The sequence below is a fragment of the Oncorhynchus tshawytscha genome, linkage group LG16, assembly GCF_018296145.1.
Source record: "Oncorhynchus tshawytscha isolate Ot180627B linkage group LG16, Otsh_v2.0, whole genome shotgun sequence".
In the NCBI taxonomy this organism is placed as follows: domain Eukaryota; kingdom Metazoa; phylum Chordata; class Actinopteri; order Salmoniformes; family Salmonidae; genus Oncorhynchus; species Oncorhynchus tshawytscha.
The window spans coordinates 42264109-42281987 of record NC_056444.1 but is presented as its reverse complement, the minus strand read 5'-3'; the positions used below and the strand labels follow the sequence as shown (position 1 = coordinate 42281987).

General features: G+C 43.3%; 1 protein-coding gene across 6 annotated transcripts in view; it reads right to left on the bottom strand.

The window, feature by feature from the left end:
* Positions 1–464: 464 nt before the first annotated feature.
* LOC112215689 (anion exchange protein 2) overlaps positions 465–17879 on the bottom strand; it is a 106028-nt gene continuing 88613 nt past the window's right edge. For 5 of the 6 annotated variants that reach the window (XM_024374946.2, XM_042299171.1, XM_024374947.2 and 2 more), the window contains 17 exons: positions 16095–16231; positions 13979–14159; positions 12210–12345; positions 11647–11848; positions 10684–10792; positions 10173–10357; positions 9588–9801; positions 9193–9399; positions 8751–8899; positions 6431–6625; positions 5720–5956; positions 5256–5345; positions 4897–5063; positions 4399–4652; positions 4109–4278; positions 2554–2727; positions 465–1127 (listed from right to left, as the gene is read on the bottom strand). In XM_024374946.2, the coding sequence (XP_024230714.1) occupies positions 1047–1127; positions 2554–2727; positions 4109–4278; positions 4399–4652; positions 4897–5063; positions 5256–5345; positions 5720–5956; positions 6431–6625; positions 8751–8899; positions 9193–9399; positions 9588–9801; positions 10173–10357; positions 10684–10792; positions 11647–11848; positions 12210–12345; positions 13979–14159; positions 16095–16231 (2888 nt within the window). In that variant the 3' untranslated portion in view covers positions 465–1046. Of the gene's footprint in view, positions 1128–2537; positions 2728–4108; positions 4279–4398; positions 4653–4896; positions 5064–5255; positions 5346–5719; positions 5957–6430; positions 6626–8750; positions 8900–9192; positions 9400–9587; positions 9802–10172; positions 10358–10683; positions 10793–11646; positions 11849–12209; positions 12346–13978; positions 14160–16094; positions 16232–17879 lie in introns of all 6 variants that reach the window. The other variant, XM_024374949.2, reaches the window with a different exon arrangement.

The window sequence follows — 17879 nt, the reverse complement described above, 5'->3', positions numbered from 1 at the left end:
CACGCCTTCCTTTTTAGCTAATGGAATTGCCGGGAGAGAAAAATCTAAGGCATCTTTAAAAAAAAAAATACAAAAATACACAGCATAGTGTTTGATAGACACTAAGTAAAATATAAAACATTCAATATTATGCCTTAAAAAGTGCAGAGGGCTTAGAGGTGCTCTTGAAGGAACAGCTGTTAAAAACAAAAGCAACATAATTAGGTTTCTCTGTCCAGCCATCATGTCCTTCATAAGGCGCTTAGTGAGCTAAAAGAGCTAAACATACAAAGTGAAAGCACAATATGTTAAATATATTGACTCAAGGAATGTATCCCATATATAAACCTCCGCACATTCAATGTGAATCAGCACAACCTGTCAGGGTTGAAAAATGAATAATTGTGTACTAAACTACCTACCATACACGGTCACTGGAATAAACCTTGAAAATACACATCTATAAACACACAACTGGATTTGAACCCCTGAACCCCCAAAAAAAAGGCAAATATGTTGAAATATTTTAAAACATGGATGATGAACAAAATAAATATGCTGAACCGATTGGACCTTTCAGTCTGTATTCATACCTAATGCCACAAAGTGCTCTCTGAAGGGTTACGACCCCTAACCCCTTCAGATGACAGGAAGTTCCCCCTTATAATGTGTCCCCATTTCCAGCTGTGTGTCATCATGAGAACGCCTGAATGTTGAATCTACTTATGTCACCCAATTGAACTCTGTCCCAGTGAATGAGATTGACAGGGGGTTATGAGTGATCTTAAACCCCTCCATGACAGAGCTGGGTCTCAGAAGACCAAAGCCTTCATGCGACATCTTTACCCTTTGGTCAGGTGTGGTTAAAGCAATGGAAACCAGTACCAACAGTGCCCAATGATGGTCAGAGGATCTGTCAATTATATATATATATATATATATATATATATATAGGTCTTTGCTGGTGGATCCTTTGGGCAGGCATTTCATTGGCTGGTTGATTGATTGGCAGAATGGTGTGGACACAGAGAAGAATACAGTGGTTGGAAGGTATATGATGGTGTGGGTCACACAGGCATGTGCATCTCTGAGTATTCATCATGGACCTCTCTCTCGTCAAAGACGGGCTCTGCGTCATCAGCATCCAGCTATGAGAGGAGAGCAGACTGTTAGAGCAAGGCAGTAGCTGTACCGTTAACCCCACCTCTGACGAGTACCTTAAACAACACTCACGGCGCCGCCCCCTCCCACCAGAAATGCCACTTATCCTACTGCCACGGACTTTGCTGATAAATATTTTGTTGAGGGAAAACGTACTTGATGGGATTGTGATATGTTGTCATCTCACCTAGCTATCTTAACATGAATGCACTAATAGTAAAGTGCTCTGTATAAGAACGTCTGCTAAATTACTCAAATGTAACTATGATTGATTGTTTTAAAATGGGTAGATAGATATGTCTTTCGTCAATCAAATTTCATGTGTACTGCGCTTTTTACAGGGTACTTTTTCACAAAGTACATTACGTCAACCCAGTGCTAAAAACCACTGAAGAAGAACAAGCAGAGCAGACAGTCATGAAGGATCAGTTATTTTTTTACAACTAAATCAACATTTTTGATGCAAATGGCATATTTAGACACCTTTTTTGAGAAACATACCCCCAAACAACGAATCACTTCCTCATCCTTACTGTGCAGTATACGGGAGCTCTGAAAAAAACATGAACAAAGGCTCCAAAAAAACCCCAAATACGTTATTTTAGAAACAGAAAACTTCCCGGTATAGTGATGCAGGTCTTGTACACATGAAATTGTGTCATTACGAACTTTAGTCAGAACTCTAATCCATTTTGTTGCGACTCGAACGATACCTGTACAATGGACGGAGAGATGACTGCTAAAATAAAAGGAAACACTTGAGTAAATGGGGGATACAAAATATATTAAAAGCCTGTGCTTCCACACAGGAAGTTCCAGACACTTGTTAAATCTATGCCAAAGCACATTGAAGTTGTTCTGGCAGCTAGTGGTGGCCCAACACCCTACTAAGACACTATGTTGGTGTTCCCTTAATTTTGGCAGTTACCTGTAGCAGCAGGCTACGTGGAGAATCGAACAGCTGGATAAGGGAAACGTCTTGAGGCACACAAAAAGGGAATATAACGTTGCAGATAAAGTTAGGAATGACAATTTCATGTGCACATCTAAAGACCGGCATCACTATACTAAGAGCGTTGGCGTATCTAAAAGGACGTATTTGGGTGTTTTTGGAGCCTTTGTTCATGTTTTTTCAGGAACCCCATAGGTGTTTGGTGAAATCACAAAAAAGGTGTCTGTACCTTTCTATAACATGAAAAAAACAACAACTAAAAACAACTTCTCCTTTAAGAGTAAACTCCATAAGTACTATGAGGACGTCTCCTGAAACATCCTCGGGGGAGAGAAAGGGGATACATCTCAAACGGCACCGTACTCCCTGCACTACGTTTGACCAGGGCTCATAGGGTGAATCCTAGTGAAAGGCCCTAAAGCTAGTGTATGGGCCTAGTGCGCACCTCTGGGCCAACTTACACACTGCATCTCACGGGTGGTGAAGATGCGGGACAACAGGAACATCTTGACGGGGACGGTGAGGATGAGGACGAAAGGGAAAGCCAGAGAGGCCACGGTTGACATGACGGCCCACAGCGCCGCCAGACACACCAGCTGGATCAGTGTGTACAGGTGCATCCGCAGCGTTTTCACCTGGGGGACACAGTTACTATCAGTTAAGAAAGTGGATTACCGTAATACACTCGAAAGGGGACAATGAAAATCATGAGTATGTAATTCCTAATATTGAGTTGCACACCCTTGTGCCCACAGAACAGCCTCAATTCGTTGGGGCATGGACTCTACAAGGTATCGAAAGCATTCCGAAGGGATGCTGGCCCATGTTGACTCTGATGCTTCCCACAGTTGAGTAAAGTTGGCTGGATGTCCTTTGGATGGTGGACCATTCTTGATACACACAGGAAACTGTTGACCGTGAAAAACCCAGTAGAGCTGCAGTTCTTGACACACTCAAACCTGTGTTCCTGGCACCTACTACCATACCCCGTTCAAAGGCACTTAAATATTTTGTCTTGCCCATTCACCTTCAATCAATGTCTCAATTGTCTCAAGGCTTAAAAATCCTTCTTTAACCTTTCTCCTCCCCTCATAGCTTTCACCTGGTCAGTCTATGTCATAGAAAGAGCAGGTGTTCCTAATGTTTGTATACTCAGTATATGTATACAAACTCTGGTACCCACTTGAGGAAAATAGCCTCTATGAGTTTATATAGTGCAGGGATGGGCCCCTGGCGGTGGCCCATGGATCAATTTCCGAAAAAATGTATTATAATAATCTTACGTCAGTCACTTAGTCAGTCATTTAGCCCATATCAGCTATTTTTCTATTGGTAAGTTAGTCTAGCCAGCTCTCTAAACTTGTAGTAATCATGGTTTATTTGGCAAATCGGGCATTTTCTCAGGGGCCTTAACCTCCAGGGGGGAGGTTTTGTAATTTACTCACAATCAGATATCATATCAACATGGCTTAAATCAGGGCAAAATGTGTAGAATAAGCTTAAAAATGTCAAATCTCTCTCTACCCTATGGCAAAATGTGTAGAATTGAACTCTCATGAACTGAACTCTGAAATGTATCCCCCCTCTGCTTTTAAGGGGAGGGGGGTAGCTAAAAATGTTTGCTTGCAAGGTGGTGGGCCCCCCAAAAACATTTAGGCTAGGGCTGGCTCTGACAGCATGTGTGGGTATGGATGTGGGTATGCAGACCCACATCCAGACCCACGGGTATGCAGACCCACGAGCCACTGCGTCTCATGATAAATTCAGATTTTTTTTGTGGCTCCCACCCCCATCAAAGTTTCCCATCCCTGATATAGTGGATTATACAGGGAAGGCTCTATTTGATAGCCCTGTCCCATATCTGTTTGTGATGTTTTGACAACTCCTACTGTCATTTTTGACCATAGGAGTTTTCATTAGAGCACAAACTGATCTGGGACCAAGCTATCTATTCGACGGATTAGGGAACCAGAGCCACTGCTCTGTTTACTCTCTGTGACTCTGAGCTGTGGTCACCTTGCGGACGTAGGTGTGGTCGGGGTGGTACTTGGGGGGCATCAGCAGTAACATTAGGCGCTCGGTGAACTGGATTCCATTGAGTGACATCACGCCCATGTAGAGGAAGATGCCAAACAGCACAGCGATGGGGATCTGACGCAGCAAGTCTCCGATCACTATGGAAAGGCCTGGAAGACGAGGGAGGAAGAGTTAAGAGTGGTCAAGTGGAGGAAGCTACGGTAAACTTTTGAGAAGCACCAAACATCTTCCAGTCTAGTCTATTTGACATCTATCCAAAAGACACTCACCTACTAAGATGGCCACCAGCAACCCTGTAACCCGCTGCTCCTTGACCTCCTGGATGCGGGGCTTGTCGCCGGGGGCGACAGCCTTACTCATGACGGTGAGGGCGTTGGCGTGCGTTACGGAGCGCACAGTGGCAGCGGCCATCCAGGGCAGGCCGAGCAGGGCAGAGGTGCCGCCCAGCACTACGATCACCAGCAGGTCCAGGTGGAAGCCAGAACCCTTCACCAGCATCCGCTCCTTTTTACTCACTATCAGACTGAGTTAGGGAGGAAGACAGGTAGTAAGAGAGGAATGGAAGAAAGAAAGGCAGATGAGAAGTTGAGAATGAGTAAATCAACTTGCCAGGATAAAAACATACACAGTACATAATGTAATATCTTCCATGATTTCTAGTATTTCCCGCAGTTCATATCCATTCACACAATTCATTTTGCTACTAAGGGGGAGCTCATGATGGAACACAGGGGTGCTGGGTACTGTAGTGTGACAGTGTGTCTCACGTGGTGATCTGTGTCTCCATGAAGATGAGGATGAAGACCAGCAGGGCGGGCAGCACACTGCCAAACATCATCCAGATGGGGAACGGGGTGTACATGCCTAGGGGGTTGATCACCCAGCCACGCTTCTCAGGACTGGTCACAGAGAAGCCACTGGGCACGCTCAGTTTCTACACAAGGTCAGGGGTCAGGGAAGTGATGTGTTTTAGAGGGTGATGACATAACATGCACTAATATGTCTTCAAAGTAACTAGTTCTTTATAATTTCTCAGTAAAACAGTAGTTAAGCTTATTAATCGAGACAATACAATGAACAAACTAATAAAGGGCTTTGGAATTATTTTCATTGCAGTACTACTCACCTGTGTGTAAGTGTCACGTATACTGTAGTCCACTAGGACCATGATGAGGATGGCTATGGGGACCCCGAAATCTCCAATAATCCTACGGAGCTGAACACAAAATAGTTAGGTGTAGGCAATGCATAACACACAGCCCATGATGGGACACTGGGGAGTGAAGTTCTGTGATTCTACAACAAACTAGGTTCTAAATAATTAAAGGGATACTTCGGGAGTCTGGCAATGAGGCTAGTTAGCATTGGTTCGCGAAACTACCTCAAATACCTTCATACTGGACACAGACATAAAAATGTTATCCACGAGTTCATCTGACTCTGGTGAAGTAGATAAAGGGCCTCATTGCCAAAATCCCAAATTATCCCTTTAAGTTTGTATTGAATTGAAATACACCCTGATAACCCTATTGTGCTTAGAGTGAGGATGAAATGAGCCCCTTCACCTCATAAAGTGTACCAGTGTCTTACCTTGCCAGGGAAGAAGGCACTGTTTTTGAACTTGCGCAGGTAGAATGCAATGAAGAAGGTTCCAGACATGAGTACAAGGGAGAGCAGTGCTGTGTTGGGTTCCCCTAGGACCTTCACCGACACCACCGAAATAGTGCTGTTGTCAAGCAATAGCTCCAGGGTGCTATTCTCCATCGTTGCGTTCTCCGCCGTGCTGTTGTCAAGGTAACAGCGCTGCAGTGGGTGCTCCATGAAAATCTGCCCGGCAACACAGGAAAAAAAGGGTTCACATTAAAGCACCGCTTCACACACACCACTTCAACACGGCTTCAGAGGGATTAAAATTTACATACCTGTAAGGTCCCAGCAAACAGATTAATCCAGACACAAATAATCCCTTGAAAGTCTTGTGTTCGACAGAGGTCTAAAAAGAGTAACATTCCTGAAATCATAAGCCCAGATAAAAGTCGGGCTGTCTGTCCCTTTCACTTTGTTCTCGGATCAGGGCCACTCAACCACAAAAGATTTTCTTAAGAGTGTACCCGTAAGGAAAACATACTCGTTTTGACCGCATGTTTTGAGAACAGTCCAATCTAGTCAGTTCCATTTATTATCAGTAGTCAGATTGGATCCCCTCTCTACAACATAAAGTGCTTTTAGCACTTACAAGGGCACTAAATAATTTCTATCAATTTCAATACTATAGTTAACGGAGTGTCAAGTGTACAGTACCTTGCCTATCTTGGAGAAGGTCTCGAAGATGAAGATGAGCGAGATGAGGAAGGAGAAGATCTCCTGGGTGAAGCGTGAGACAAAGCGGACCAGGAAGCTACCTTCCAAGGCCACTGTCGTCACCACGATGATGATGAGCCAGAAGCCGATCCACACCCGGCCCGTCAGGTACTCTATCCCGTTCCCCTTACAGAACTATGGACACACACAGAGAGAGAATGGTAAGGAAGCAATTAAGACAGAACTGAGTATTGAGTTCTGACACTGATGGAAGAGTGGCCATGCATACAGGTCACCATCAACAGCAGGAAAATACAAAAGGGAGTCTTATGTAGGGCTGGGCGGTATACCGTATTTTACTATGCCGGTATTGATGCAAGAACTGGTTTGGGGTTTTCTTTACCTTCTATAACGGTATTTGAATGTTTGGTTTGTTAAACATGATACGCGGTGTGTAACGTCCAATTTTAGTTTATCCCTCTCCACTCTCTCCATGCTGCTTTCCACACAGACCTAGTCCCATCCTGTCACTCAAGGAGCACATTTGTTGTTGCTTGACCACGAGACATTTTTGTTCAGTCTGCATGGTCAATGCAGCACATGCAACAATGTTGATGACAACGATGCCGTTTCCACTTTGATCTTAATATAAATCCACAAGCTTCTATAATTACAACATTAGTTTGTGTTTCTTACGTCTGCAAATAGCTAGTCTGTATTTTCTTAGCAAGTTAAGCTAAATCGTGTTAGCCACTAATGCTAATCGATAGTTAGCTGGATAGCTGAGTCAGCAAAAGTACTGAGTCAACACAAACGTAGCTAGCTAATACAGCCTGATACCAGTACTGGTGGAGGCTTAAATCAGAATGTTGTTTGTGCAACAGTATCTTCTAAATCAAAGCGGAATAGGCAAAGTGTCATGCCCTGACCTGAGTATTCTTTGTTTTCCTAATATATTTTGGTTAGGTCAGGGTGTGACATGGGTGACGTATGTGTTTTTGTACTGTCTAGGGGTTTTATAGGTTTATGGGGTTGTTTACCATCTAGGTGTTTATGTATGTCTATGGTTGCCTAGATTGGTTCTCAATTAGAGGCAGCTGTTTATCGTTGACTCTGATTGGGAACCATATTTAGGCAGCCATCTTCTTTGGGTTTTTCGTGGGTTATTGTCCATGTTATGTTGCATGTTGGCACTCAGTTTCAATAGTGGTCACGTTCGTCTGGTTAGTTAGTTTGTTTTAGTGTACTTCCAGCCAGGACCCGCCAGAGCCACCACCGTAGCCAGATGCCCACCCAGACCCTCCCCTATAGGTTTAGGTTTTGCGGCCGGAGTCCGCACCTTAGGGGGAGGGGGGGGTACTGTCACACTCTGACCATTATTTGAGTTGTTTGTTTCTATGTTTTGTTTGGTCAGGGTGTGATATGAGTGGGCATTCTATGTTGCATGTCTAGTTAGTCTGTTTCTATGTGTTTTGGCCTGATATGGTTCTCAATCAGTGGCAGGTGTTTGTCGTCGTCTCTGATTGGGAACCATATGTAGGTAGCCTGTTTTGTATTGTGGTTGGTAGGTTATTGTCTATGTTATGTTGCATGTTAGCACTCAGTTTCTATAGCAGTCACGTTCGTCTTGTTATTCTGTTTGTTTAGTGTACTTCGTGTTTTTCCGTCTTTTCATTAAAATATGTATTCACATCACGCTGCCCTTTGGTCTCACATGAATATGTTGGATATATGAATAAAGATTTAATGTAGCCAAAGATTATAGGGTCCCTTAGGAAACACGGTACATCCTACCCTGTCACAATAACTCATTCATGGAATTTTCATGTATTCAAAGTGCCCACTATTATTTATATTCTAACTACAGAATTATAATAAACATTCTAGTTCCATGATTCCAAAATTTCACCCAAGTGTTTTGATCTAAATCGCAATTGCATTATTATAAGGCCTAGTATTTTTGTCCATGTCGTAAATGATCTCAAATGAGTGTAGGAAATGCAGAAATTGATGGAAACGCAGGAAATTATTTTAGGTTGAAGTTGAATTGAACAGTACAAAACAATCAGAATGGAGAAAGACCCATTGAAATACAGTCATTTAGAATATGTGTTGCCACCCTAGGGTCACGCACTACTCATAAAGCAATATATATATATGGGATGTGAGATTACATTATTGACTACCGCGTAAGAGTAGGGCTGGGCGATATGGCCAAAATATATCTATCTATCTTGATATATTTTGGCCATATAGCCCAGCCCTACTCTTACACGGTAGTCAATAATGTAATCTCACATCTCAGTTTGAGGTAACTTACAGAGTAGAAGGCCTCTTCAAAGACGAGCAGGGGTCCGGAGAAGCCCACTACCAGGAGCGGCTGGGCCCCCAGGAGGCAGAAAAGAACACCCTGCACAGCTGTGGCCACGATCAGCTCAGACACACCGATCAGACCCTCAGTCTTCTCACCTACCACAAGGCACACAGTCAAGAACCCACACAGGCAACATTCAGAGAATGGCCTAAGAATGTTTTTTTAAAAAGCTACGAATTCCATTCTCAGTACATATTCAATATAGCTCCAATGTCTACTTTAAACACATGCTAAGTGTCTGGTTGTGTGTTGATAGGGGTAGATGGGTAGTTGTGGTTATTTTTTGCCTCCTGTTCATTGTTTCCGTCACTTTCTTAATTTACACAGGGACATTTCTGTAAATGTACCAGAATTTGCTAGCTGGCTGCATTTAACCCCTGGGACTCACCCAGGAGGCCTCCGAAGGTTATGGCGGGGGAGAGGGCAGCGAAGTAGATGAAGATGATGGCCGCAGCGCACTGGGCGTTCAGCGCGTCCTTGAAGTCACTCACGTACTTTGGGTAGCGGCGCTTCACGTCTCGGATTAAGCCTCCGAAGGGGCGTCCAGTACGCTGCAGGGGGTCGTCTCCCGGCTTCCCGGGCGAGAGGAGGGCCTCTGGAATACATAAACATAGACCGATTTCAAATACTGGACTAGAAAAGTGATGTTTCTTTGGAATCTTTTTTGCATTTAAAAAAAAGGAAACTCTCAAAATATTATCATCCGGCTCCATGTAACGGTCTGAGAAGCTAGGAAAGTTAGGACATAATTTTTGTGTGAACAAAATTGCGGGATTCCTCCACCTTTTTCCTTCTGGCTCTTGGGCTCCTTGGCCAGCAGGGCTCCTTGCTCCTCCCGCTTGCGAAGCATCTCCTTCTGGAAGCGTGCCACGGAGCGTAGCAGCTCCTCACCGCCCATCTCGGAGGGGGGCAGAACGATGCTGCAGTCCAGGAAGCCGTTGATGGCGTTGAGCAGGTCCTGGCGGTCGTCCGCCAGGTAGGCCGACTCATGGAAGTGCTGCGCGGGAGAACAGGAAAAACACTGGAGTTATACTCATTGTCCTACAGTATGTGAGCCTTCATAGAACAAAACAGGTTCACTCTGTGTTTGGATTTTCTTTTTTGCATTCAGAGTTGTGTGCGGAATTAAATACTACATATTATGGTTATGACCATAGTAACAAAAACATATAGGGATGGTTTCCAGGACACAGATTAAGCCTAGTCCTGGACTAAAAAGCATTTTCAATGCAGATTCTCATTGAAAGTTATTTTCTCTCCAGGACTGGGCTTAATCTGTGGCCAGGAAACTCGGCCCACAGATGTTCTACTAAACCTCAATCAATTGACTCTTGCTCTCCTCTCGCGTTCACAGTACAGCGCACTGACCTTGTCAGACATGAGTGTGGAGATGGAGCGTCCGATTTGGTGGTAGTCCATGTTGGTGCTGGGGGGACCCAGCAGGACAAAGATGAACCTGACTGGCACTGGGACCTCCAGGACAGAGTCTAGCTCCTCCGCCTCCTGCAGCCGCACAAAGGCCATGGTGGGCTGCTCCAGGAAGTCCACGCTGCCTGGAGGAGAGGAAGGGGGGACAGAGGGTTATAGGGCATGCTGTTACACTGCACAGAGTGGGAATACTTGATATTAGACTACTGTTTCAGATGTTATTTGATCCTGGCCGTGACCCCACTCACCGAGTGTGTATCAGGGAGATTTGGGACATGCAACACCCCCCAAAAGAAAATAGAAAAAAAAATAATAATGTGTCAAATAGGACAAATATAAGTACCCGAAGAAGAAGAAGGGGTAGTAGTGGTAGTAGGTTATTTGAAAAAGGTAACAGGAGATGCTTTCTGGTATTTCTGGTTCTTAGATGAGTTAAAAAAAGACCACTCACCCACAAGGACAACAGTGGCCTCAGCATTCTCTGGAATCTTCTCCAGCAGCTTGAGCTCATGCTTGGACTTCGACCTGTGTATGCCGATATTTGGAGTAGACTCCTTCTGCTGCAATACCAATCAGGACAGACTTAACCCAGGCCATGGTAACTCAATGGGACAGACTGCCCCCTCCACAAAAAATTATCCAATGAAGATACTTTTTACATGATAGTTCAATATCTCTGTGTACACAATTTGCACACACACACACACACACACACACACACACACTTACCTACACTTTTTAGCAGTCGAATAATCTGCCTAATACATTCCTCACTACTTATACACAGCACTGTTGAATACTTGTTTCTGATTGGCTAAAAGGGCATTTTAAAATGGACATTAAAACCAAATAACGGGACAGTTGGAAAAGCTATCGGGACACCTTGCAAACATGATGAAATATGCACCCAAAGATGCAGACCACACTTGTTACAAATTACAGAAAGCTAAACCGACAACCACACAAACAGAAATGGGATACATTGTAAACGCAGGTCCAATGAGGAAAAACTTAGCTAGCTAGTATTGATTTGTTTTTACAGACATTATGGATGTATCCAAATGAATGTCAATAGAAAACAGCTTAAACAAATGCTGTTATTCTGGATTCAGAGGTTGTGACTCTGTTAGCCGTAGCTAGTTGGGTAGCTAGCAAGCAAGGGACAAGAACGTTGCCAGCGTGTATGGCAACTGAACATATAGAACGAACAACTGGGTTGTGTCCATAAATATCAACCAAAAGAGTAGAATTATTATTATTATTTATTTTTTTACTGGTAAATGTGCGCTTTATTGTTGTTTTTTTTTGCAACTGTGGTATACACGGGATACATGCCTCAGTTCTGTACATTACCTTAGAAAAATAAATGTCAGCATTTACTCCTTACATAAAATCAACACTATACTGTAGCTACCTGCAGGTCGTTCTTCTCCATGTCGATACGTGTCTCCTGCTCCCCTGTGCTGGCCGAGCCCATGAGGGGGTCTGTGATGGAGGGCTCTGGATGGTGGATGTGGTTGGAGCTGTGTTGCTGGGGCAGCAGGTTGCCCAGGCTGGCCGCCGAGATGTTCCTGGGGAAGGGGTTGTGGCTGTGCTCCTTCTCATCGCTTGGGTGACTGCAGGGCGAGGGAGGTAAAGGCACAGAGGTTGAGCAGGAGATGCATATGTCGCACCTTGCCCTCTCGCACGCTATCAAGCAAGCAGGCGGCGGGACCAGGCAGCGACATCGCAAGGTTAACATTGTGTAAATTGACATGCTGAACTAATAACGCCATTTCATCTGAGATCAAAATGGTAGACAAACTGCAGATCGTTTTTATTATACTTTTCCTGTTGAAAAACAATATCCAGAGTTTAAAGTGTCCACACACTTAATTGAAGTATTCCGTACTTCCATACTTAGGTTACTAGATACTCAATAAGTATTTTCCACTGAGCTGTCCTGGTTGGTGTTTAGGTGTAGTGGTGGTGGTGTACCTGTGTTTGAGCAGCAGGGCTCGGAGCACGTTTGCGCGGTCCTCAGCCTTGATCTGGTCTGAAATGATCATCTGCTCTACCACCTGGTGGGCAATGCCAGGCAAGGTCTTCTGGTCCAGGTCCAACAACACCGCCCCTGGTGGCAGAGGGCACACATGACACCGAGGTCACAGCAGGGTGGGCACACACAGACACACTCACACAGACACACACTCACACACACACGTACACTGCGTGTTCAAAACATTAAGAACAGCTTCCTATTGAGTTGCACCCCCCCATTTTGTCCTCAGAACACCCTCAATTCATTGGGATATGGACTCTACAAGGTCTTGTAATATTCCACAAGTATGCTGGCCCATGCTGACACCAATGCTTCCCACAGTTGTGTCAAGTTGGATGGATTTCCTTTGGGTGGTGGACCATTCTTGATACACACACACAGGAAACTGTTGAGCATGAAAGACCCAGCAGCGTTGCAGTTCTTGACACCTAGCACCTACTACCATACGCTGTTCAAAGGCACTTAAATACTTTGTCTCGCCCCAAAAAATACACTGCCTTTACAAAACATTACAGATTGGCCAGGTAAATCCAGGTGAAAGCTATGATCCCTTATTGATGTCACTTAAAATCAACTTCAATCAGTGTAGACGAAGGGGAGGAGACGGATTAAAGAAGGATTTTTAAGCCTGAAGACAATTGAGATATGGACTGAGCATGTGTGCCATTCAGAGGTGAATGGGAAAGACAAAATATTTAAGTGCCTTTGAATGGGGTATGGTAGTAAGTGCCAAGCGCACCGGTTTGAGTGTCAAGAATTGCAGCGCTGCTGTGTTTTTTATGCTCAACAGTTTCCTGTATCAAGAATAGTCCAGCACCCAAAGGACATCCAGCCATCTTGGCACAGTTGTGGGAAGCATTGGAGTCAACATACATGTATACATACATAGTACCAGTCAAAAGTTTGGAAAAAACCTACTCATTCAAGGGTTTTTCCTTATTTTTACTATGTTCTATATAGTAGAATAATAGTGAAGACATCAAAACTATGAAATAACACATGTGGAATCGCATAGTAACCAAAAAAAAGACAAACAAATCAAAATATATTTTATATTTAAGATTCTTCAAAGTAGCCACCCTTTGCCTTGATGACAGTTTTGCACACTCTTGGCATTCTCTCAACCAGCTTCATGAGGAAGTCACCTGGAATGTATTTCAATCAAAGGGTGTGCCTTGCTAATTTGTGGAATTGTCTTTCCTTCTTAATACATTTGAGCCAATGAGTTGTGTTGTGACAAGGTATAGTTGGCATACATAAGATAGCCCTATTTGGTAAAAGACCAAATCCTTATTATGGCAAGAACAGTTCAAATAAGCAAACATAAATGACAGACCATCATTACTTTAAGACATGAAGGCCAGGCAATGCGGAATATGTCAAGAACTTTGAAAGTTTCTTCAAGTGCAGTTGCAAAAACCATCAAGCACTGAGTTGAAACTGGCTCTCATGAGCAAAGCAAGGGTGGCTGCTTTGAAGAATCTAAAATGTTGGTTACTACATGATTCCATATGTGTTATTTTATAGTTTTGATGTCTTCACTAATATTCTATAATATAGAAAATAGTAAAAAATAAAGAAAAATCCTTGAATGAGTAGGTGTGTCCAAACTTTTGACTGGTACTGTATATGTTTAGGGGTGGCGGCAACGATTCATATAGGGGAAACACGGCACACAGTCTTCTCTCTCTAAACTCTCTCCTACCATGGGAGATGGTCTTGCGGAGCTCCAACAGGCTGCGGAAGGAGAGCGAGGCCACGTGGGGTTTGCCCCAGCGGTCCGTCTCCTCCTCCACGTCCTCCTCAAACTTAATCCAACGGGCCGTCTCCCGCCACTGCATCTCCTGGTTCTTATCCATGATAAGCTCGTTCAGCTCCACAAACACCTGAGGGGGACACAGGCTGAATTTAAAGGGATAGTGTACCCAAATAACATTGGTTTCTTCAACCCTCTTAATCACTCTATGGACAAGATAAGAGAGCAATCCATGCTTTATTTTTTTATATATTTTTATCTGGCCGGTGGCCACTTTCTCCAACGGCTAACTTTTTAAAAATCATGTTTGTCCAAAAACCAATGCAAGTCAATATTTTTCAGTGTATGCCCATGGACATCCAGGAGTCTGAATCATAAATGTTCAAACCAGTATCTCCTTCCAACCATGTTACCATTGAGCCAATCGGATTAGATTCAGTGAGGATCTGAATAACTGATCTTTCAGGGGAAATTGTTTTCAGTATGCTTAATGTGGCTGTATCTGCGTCGGATTGAATTCTTCTACAAATATTGCTTTAGAATTAACGCTAGCTCTTCTCAGGCTCATGCTGTTTCTTTAAAGACAGTCAAAAAGTATTCTAAGGATCAGAAAACACATCCAGAGAACTATATGTAATTGTATTCTAGTTTCACTTTCCAAAGTGTGAAGTGTGAAAGTAGTTCGCACTGGTCCTTGAACCTATTGACTTCTGAAAACCATGCAAGGTGCATCAGACCTGGATTCAAATGTTACTTGAAATCATTTAAAATACATGATCATCTGTGCTTGATTGAGCTTGCCTGGCTTAATGGACCAATAGAAAAGTCCCAAAACTGCAAACCCGTCCATCTGACATCAAACGCTCAAAGTATTTGAAAGATTTTAAATAGTACTTGTTCCCAAGTCTGCGCTGCATGTTGACGTCAAACAGAAACACACTCACCAGTGTTACTCGGTTATATTAAGAACAACTATGCAATGAAATTATCCACAATGCCAATACACTTCTCAAATATAGGCAGTGGTCAATAGCCTAAGCAACAGGCAATGCAACGTTTCAGTGAAAACCATTTTTCATGAGCTCAACAGATGCTCTGTTTAAATTTGTTTTTTTTCTCACACATCACAAACTGTGATGAGTAAAAATACAGTATAAATACAGTAGATACTATCATCAGTAGAAACTCAGTATTACACCCTACAGCCTTATCACTTCCCAAAAGTCTGGTTAAAGAGAAACCAATCTAACTCCATGCTCATGAGTTAGTGACACCCAACCAACCATTACCTGTTTCAGTACCAAGCCAACAACACAACTAATGATTGTCGAGTAACCATACTGCACCTACTCTCATGTGAAGATACGTTGCTACATGCACACACTCCTGGAACATGCATTTGGCCGACTGAGCCACCTCACCTTGTGGGGCCGGGCCATTTGGCCGAAGTAGTCCAGTATGACCATGCCGTCTGGCCGGGAGGCAGAATGATAAGTTACAGAACCACTGGTGGTAACGACTGGAAGGAGCGAGAGGGTGGAGGTGGTGTGGGCTTAATACACTGACGACTAACACAGACCCGTGCACAGAGCAGGGGACCCTTACATCTCCCCCCCCCACACACACTTTACCCTGAGAGGAACCTGTTGTTTACCTGGCTGCTGGGGACCTATATGCGTGTGTGTTAATAGAACATGGCTCCCTCTCTCAGGGAGAACCCGGTGTCTCCTTACCTGAGCTCTTCTCTGCCCCTTTCTATTGGGTGTGTGAAAGGAAAGAACTCATTCATACATTTTTAATTGTGTCCTGCCCACTCTCCCATCCACAAAATATACTGTAGCGGATTTTCCAGTTGATGTTCCAATTTTAGTTTTATTTATTTAAATATGGACCAAGAAGCAATTAACCATATTTACATTCAAAGCATCCTTGCCAAAAACATCAGCAAATCCATGAAAACCATCTGATGAATAAAACTCCATCATATCTGAAATAAGGGATGTGACAATGTGTCCCAACATCAGCAAAGGAGTGGATACTACAGGTTGTATTATCCGTCGCTCACCTCATGTGGGGTCCGGTCCTTTTTTTGGCTGCGTGTGCAGGGCTCCTTGTGGTCCTTGCCGACATGCACCACTTGGCCTTTGGTGCTCTTTCTGACCAGGTGTCTCCGTACCCCAGGGACATCCTCAAAACGATGGCCTAAGGAGAGAGAGGAGAGGTGAGTGAAAAATCATAGCCAGAGATACAGAATGAGCAATATTGAGAGAGGGTGTGGTGGTGATTGTGATCCCAAACACTAATAACAGTGGTCAACATTACATTATCAAGTATTACAACATTGTAGTGTTGCAGCTTTTTCCCAAGACAGTGGTCTGCCCAACACTGAGCTCTTGGCTCTGCAATGACCTCCACCATCCCGCCACTAGATCACATCTCAGAGACCCACAGTCACAGAACAGGCCGTTGCTTTTGTTCACCTGGCAATGCTGTGGGGTTGGGTTTAGGCTTTAATATTTTCGTAATATTTTACAAAATGTTCCACCCCAAGATTTTTTTTCTTCTTTTTCTCCCAGGTAACCCGGTATTTCCCGCCAAAACCACAAGTGTCATTCTAAACCATACACAACATATGAATGTCTGGATTTGATTCGTGTTTTGAGAGGCATGAAAATTCAAGCCTGATGCTGCCGGAGACCTACATTAAATAAATGTTATGAGCCCAATCCCCAAAAAAGGCCAAATTATTGTGCTGTTATCCAATACATAGGCTACCGTACATTACGCACGACAGAAACACACAAAAGCCCATAGATGTATGCGGCCTTGGGTAAATAAATGAAACAAGCTCCACTAATCTTTGAGTGTGTACTGTAAACATGTATTGTATTATAATGTATCATATGGACTGGAATTTCTGGGTTAGATTTTTTTTCCTGACTACCTCATCTCTGTACCCCACACATACAATCATCTTCAAGGTCCCTCAGTCGAGCAGTGAATTTCAAACAGAGTCAACCACAAAGACCAGGGAGGTTTCCCAATGCCTCGCAAAAGGAGGGCACCTATTGGTACAGTACCTTCAGAAAGTATACATACTTCTTGACTGAAAAACTCCCCAGTCCTTAACGATTACAAGCACACCCATAACATGATGCAGCCACCAAGACGCTTAAAAAAATATATATGGAGAGCGGTACTCACTAATGTGTTGTTCTGGATTTGCTCCAAACATAAGACTCAGGACAAAAAGTTTGTTTTATAGACAAACAAAAGTGTAATTAATAACTTCACAATGCTCAAAATGCATATTCAAAGTCTAGTAAAACAGCAAAACAATCTCCAAATACGTGCACTTCTTCGTGAGACATTGGAGAACCTCCCAGGGTTATGATATTACTTCGCAAAGGCACAGAATATACAGTTGCGGCCAAATATATTGGCACACTTACACTTTTCTTAAAATGCATCACTTTTTGGGTGACCGGACCAAATTCATTTAGAAATGGGTATTAGATCTGTCATTCTCATTGAAAGAAAGTCTAAGAAGCGGTAGGATCTGTTGTATGTGCGCTATTTCTATGCTTCCTGTTTTTGCATTTTTTTATTTTCAGTTTTGCACAACAGCTTCAAACAGTAGAAAAAAACTATATTTTGGGTTATGGAAAATATATTTCATAGCTGTTTAGATGGTATAATGATTCTATGCTTGCTTTGTCACAAATTAAGCAAACTATAATATAATTTTAGCAACCAGGAAATGGTGAAGCAATTTCTGCATAGTCCATCTTTAAAGAATTCCCTATTTCATCAAAAAAAAAAAAAAATTGTTCTCCATACTGTGCTATTG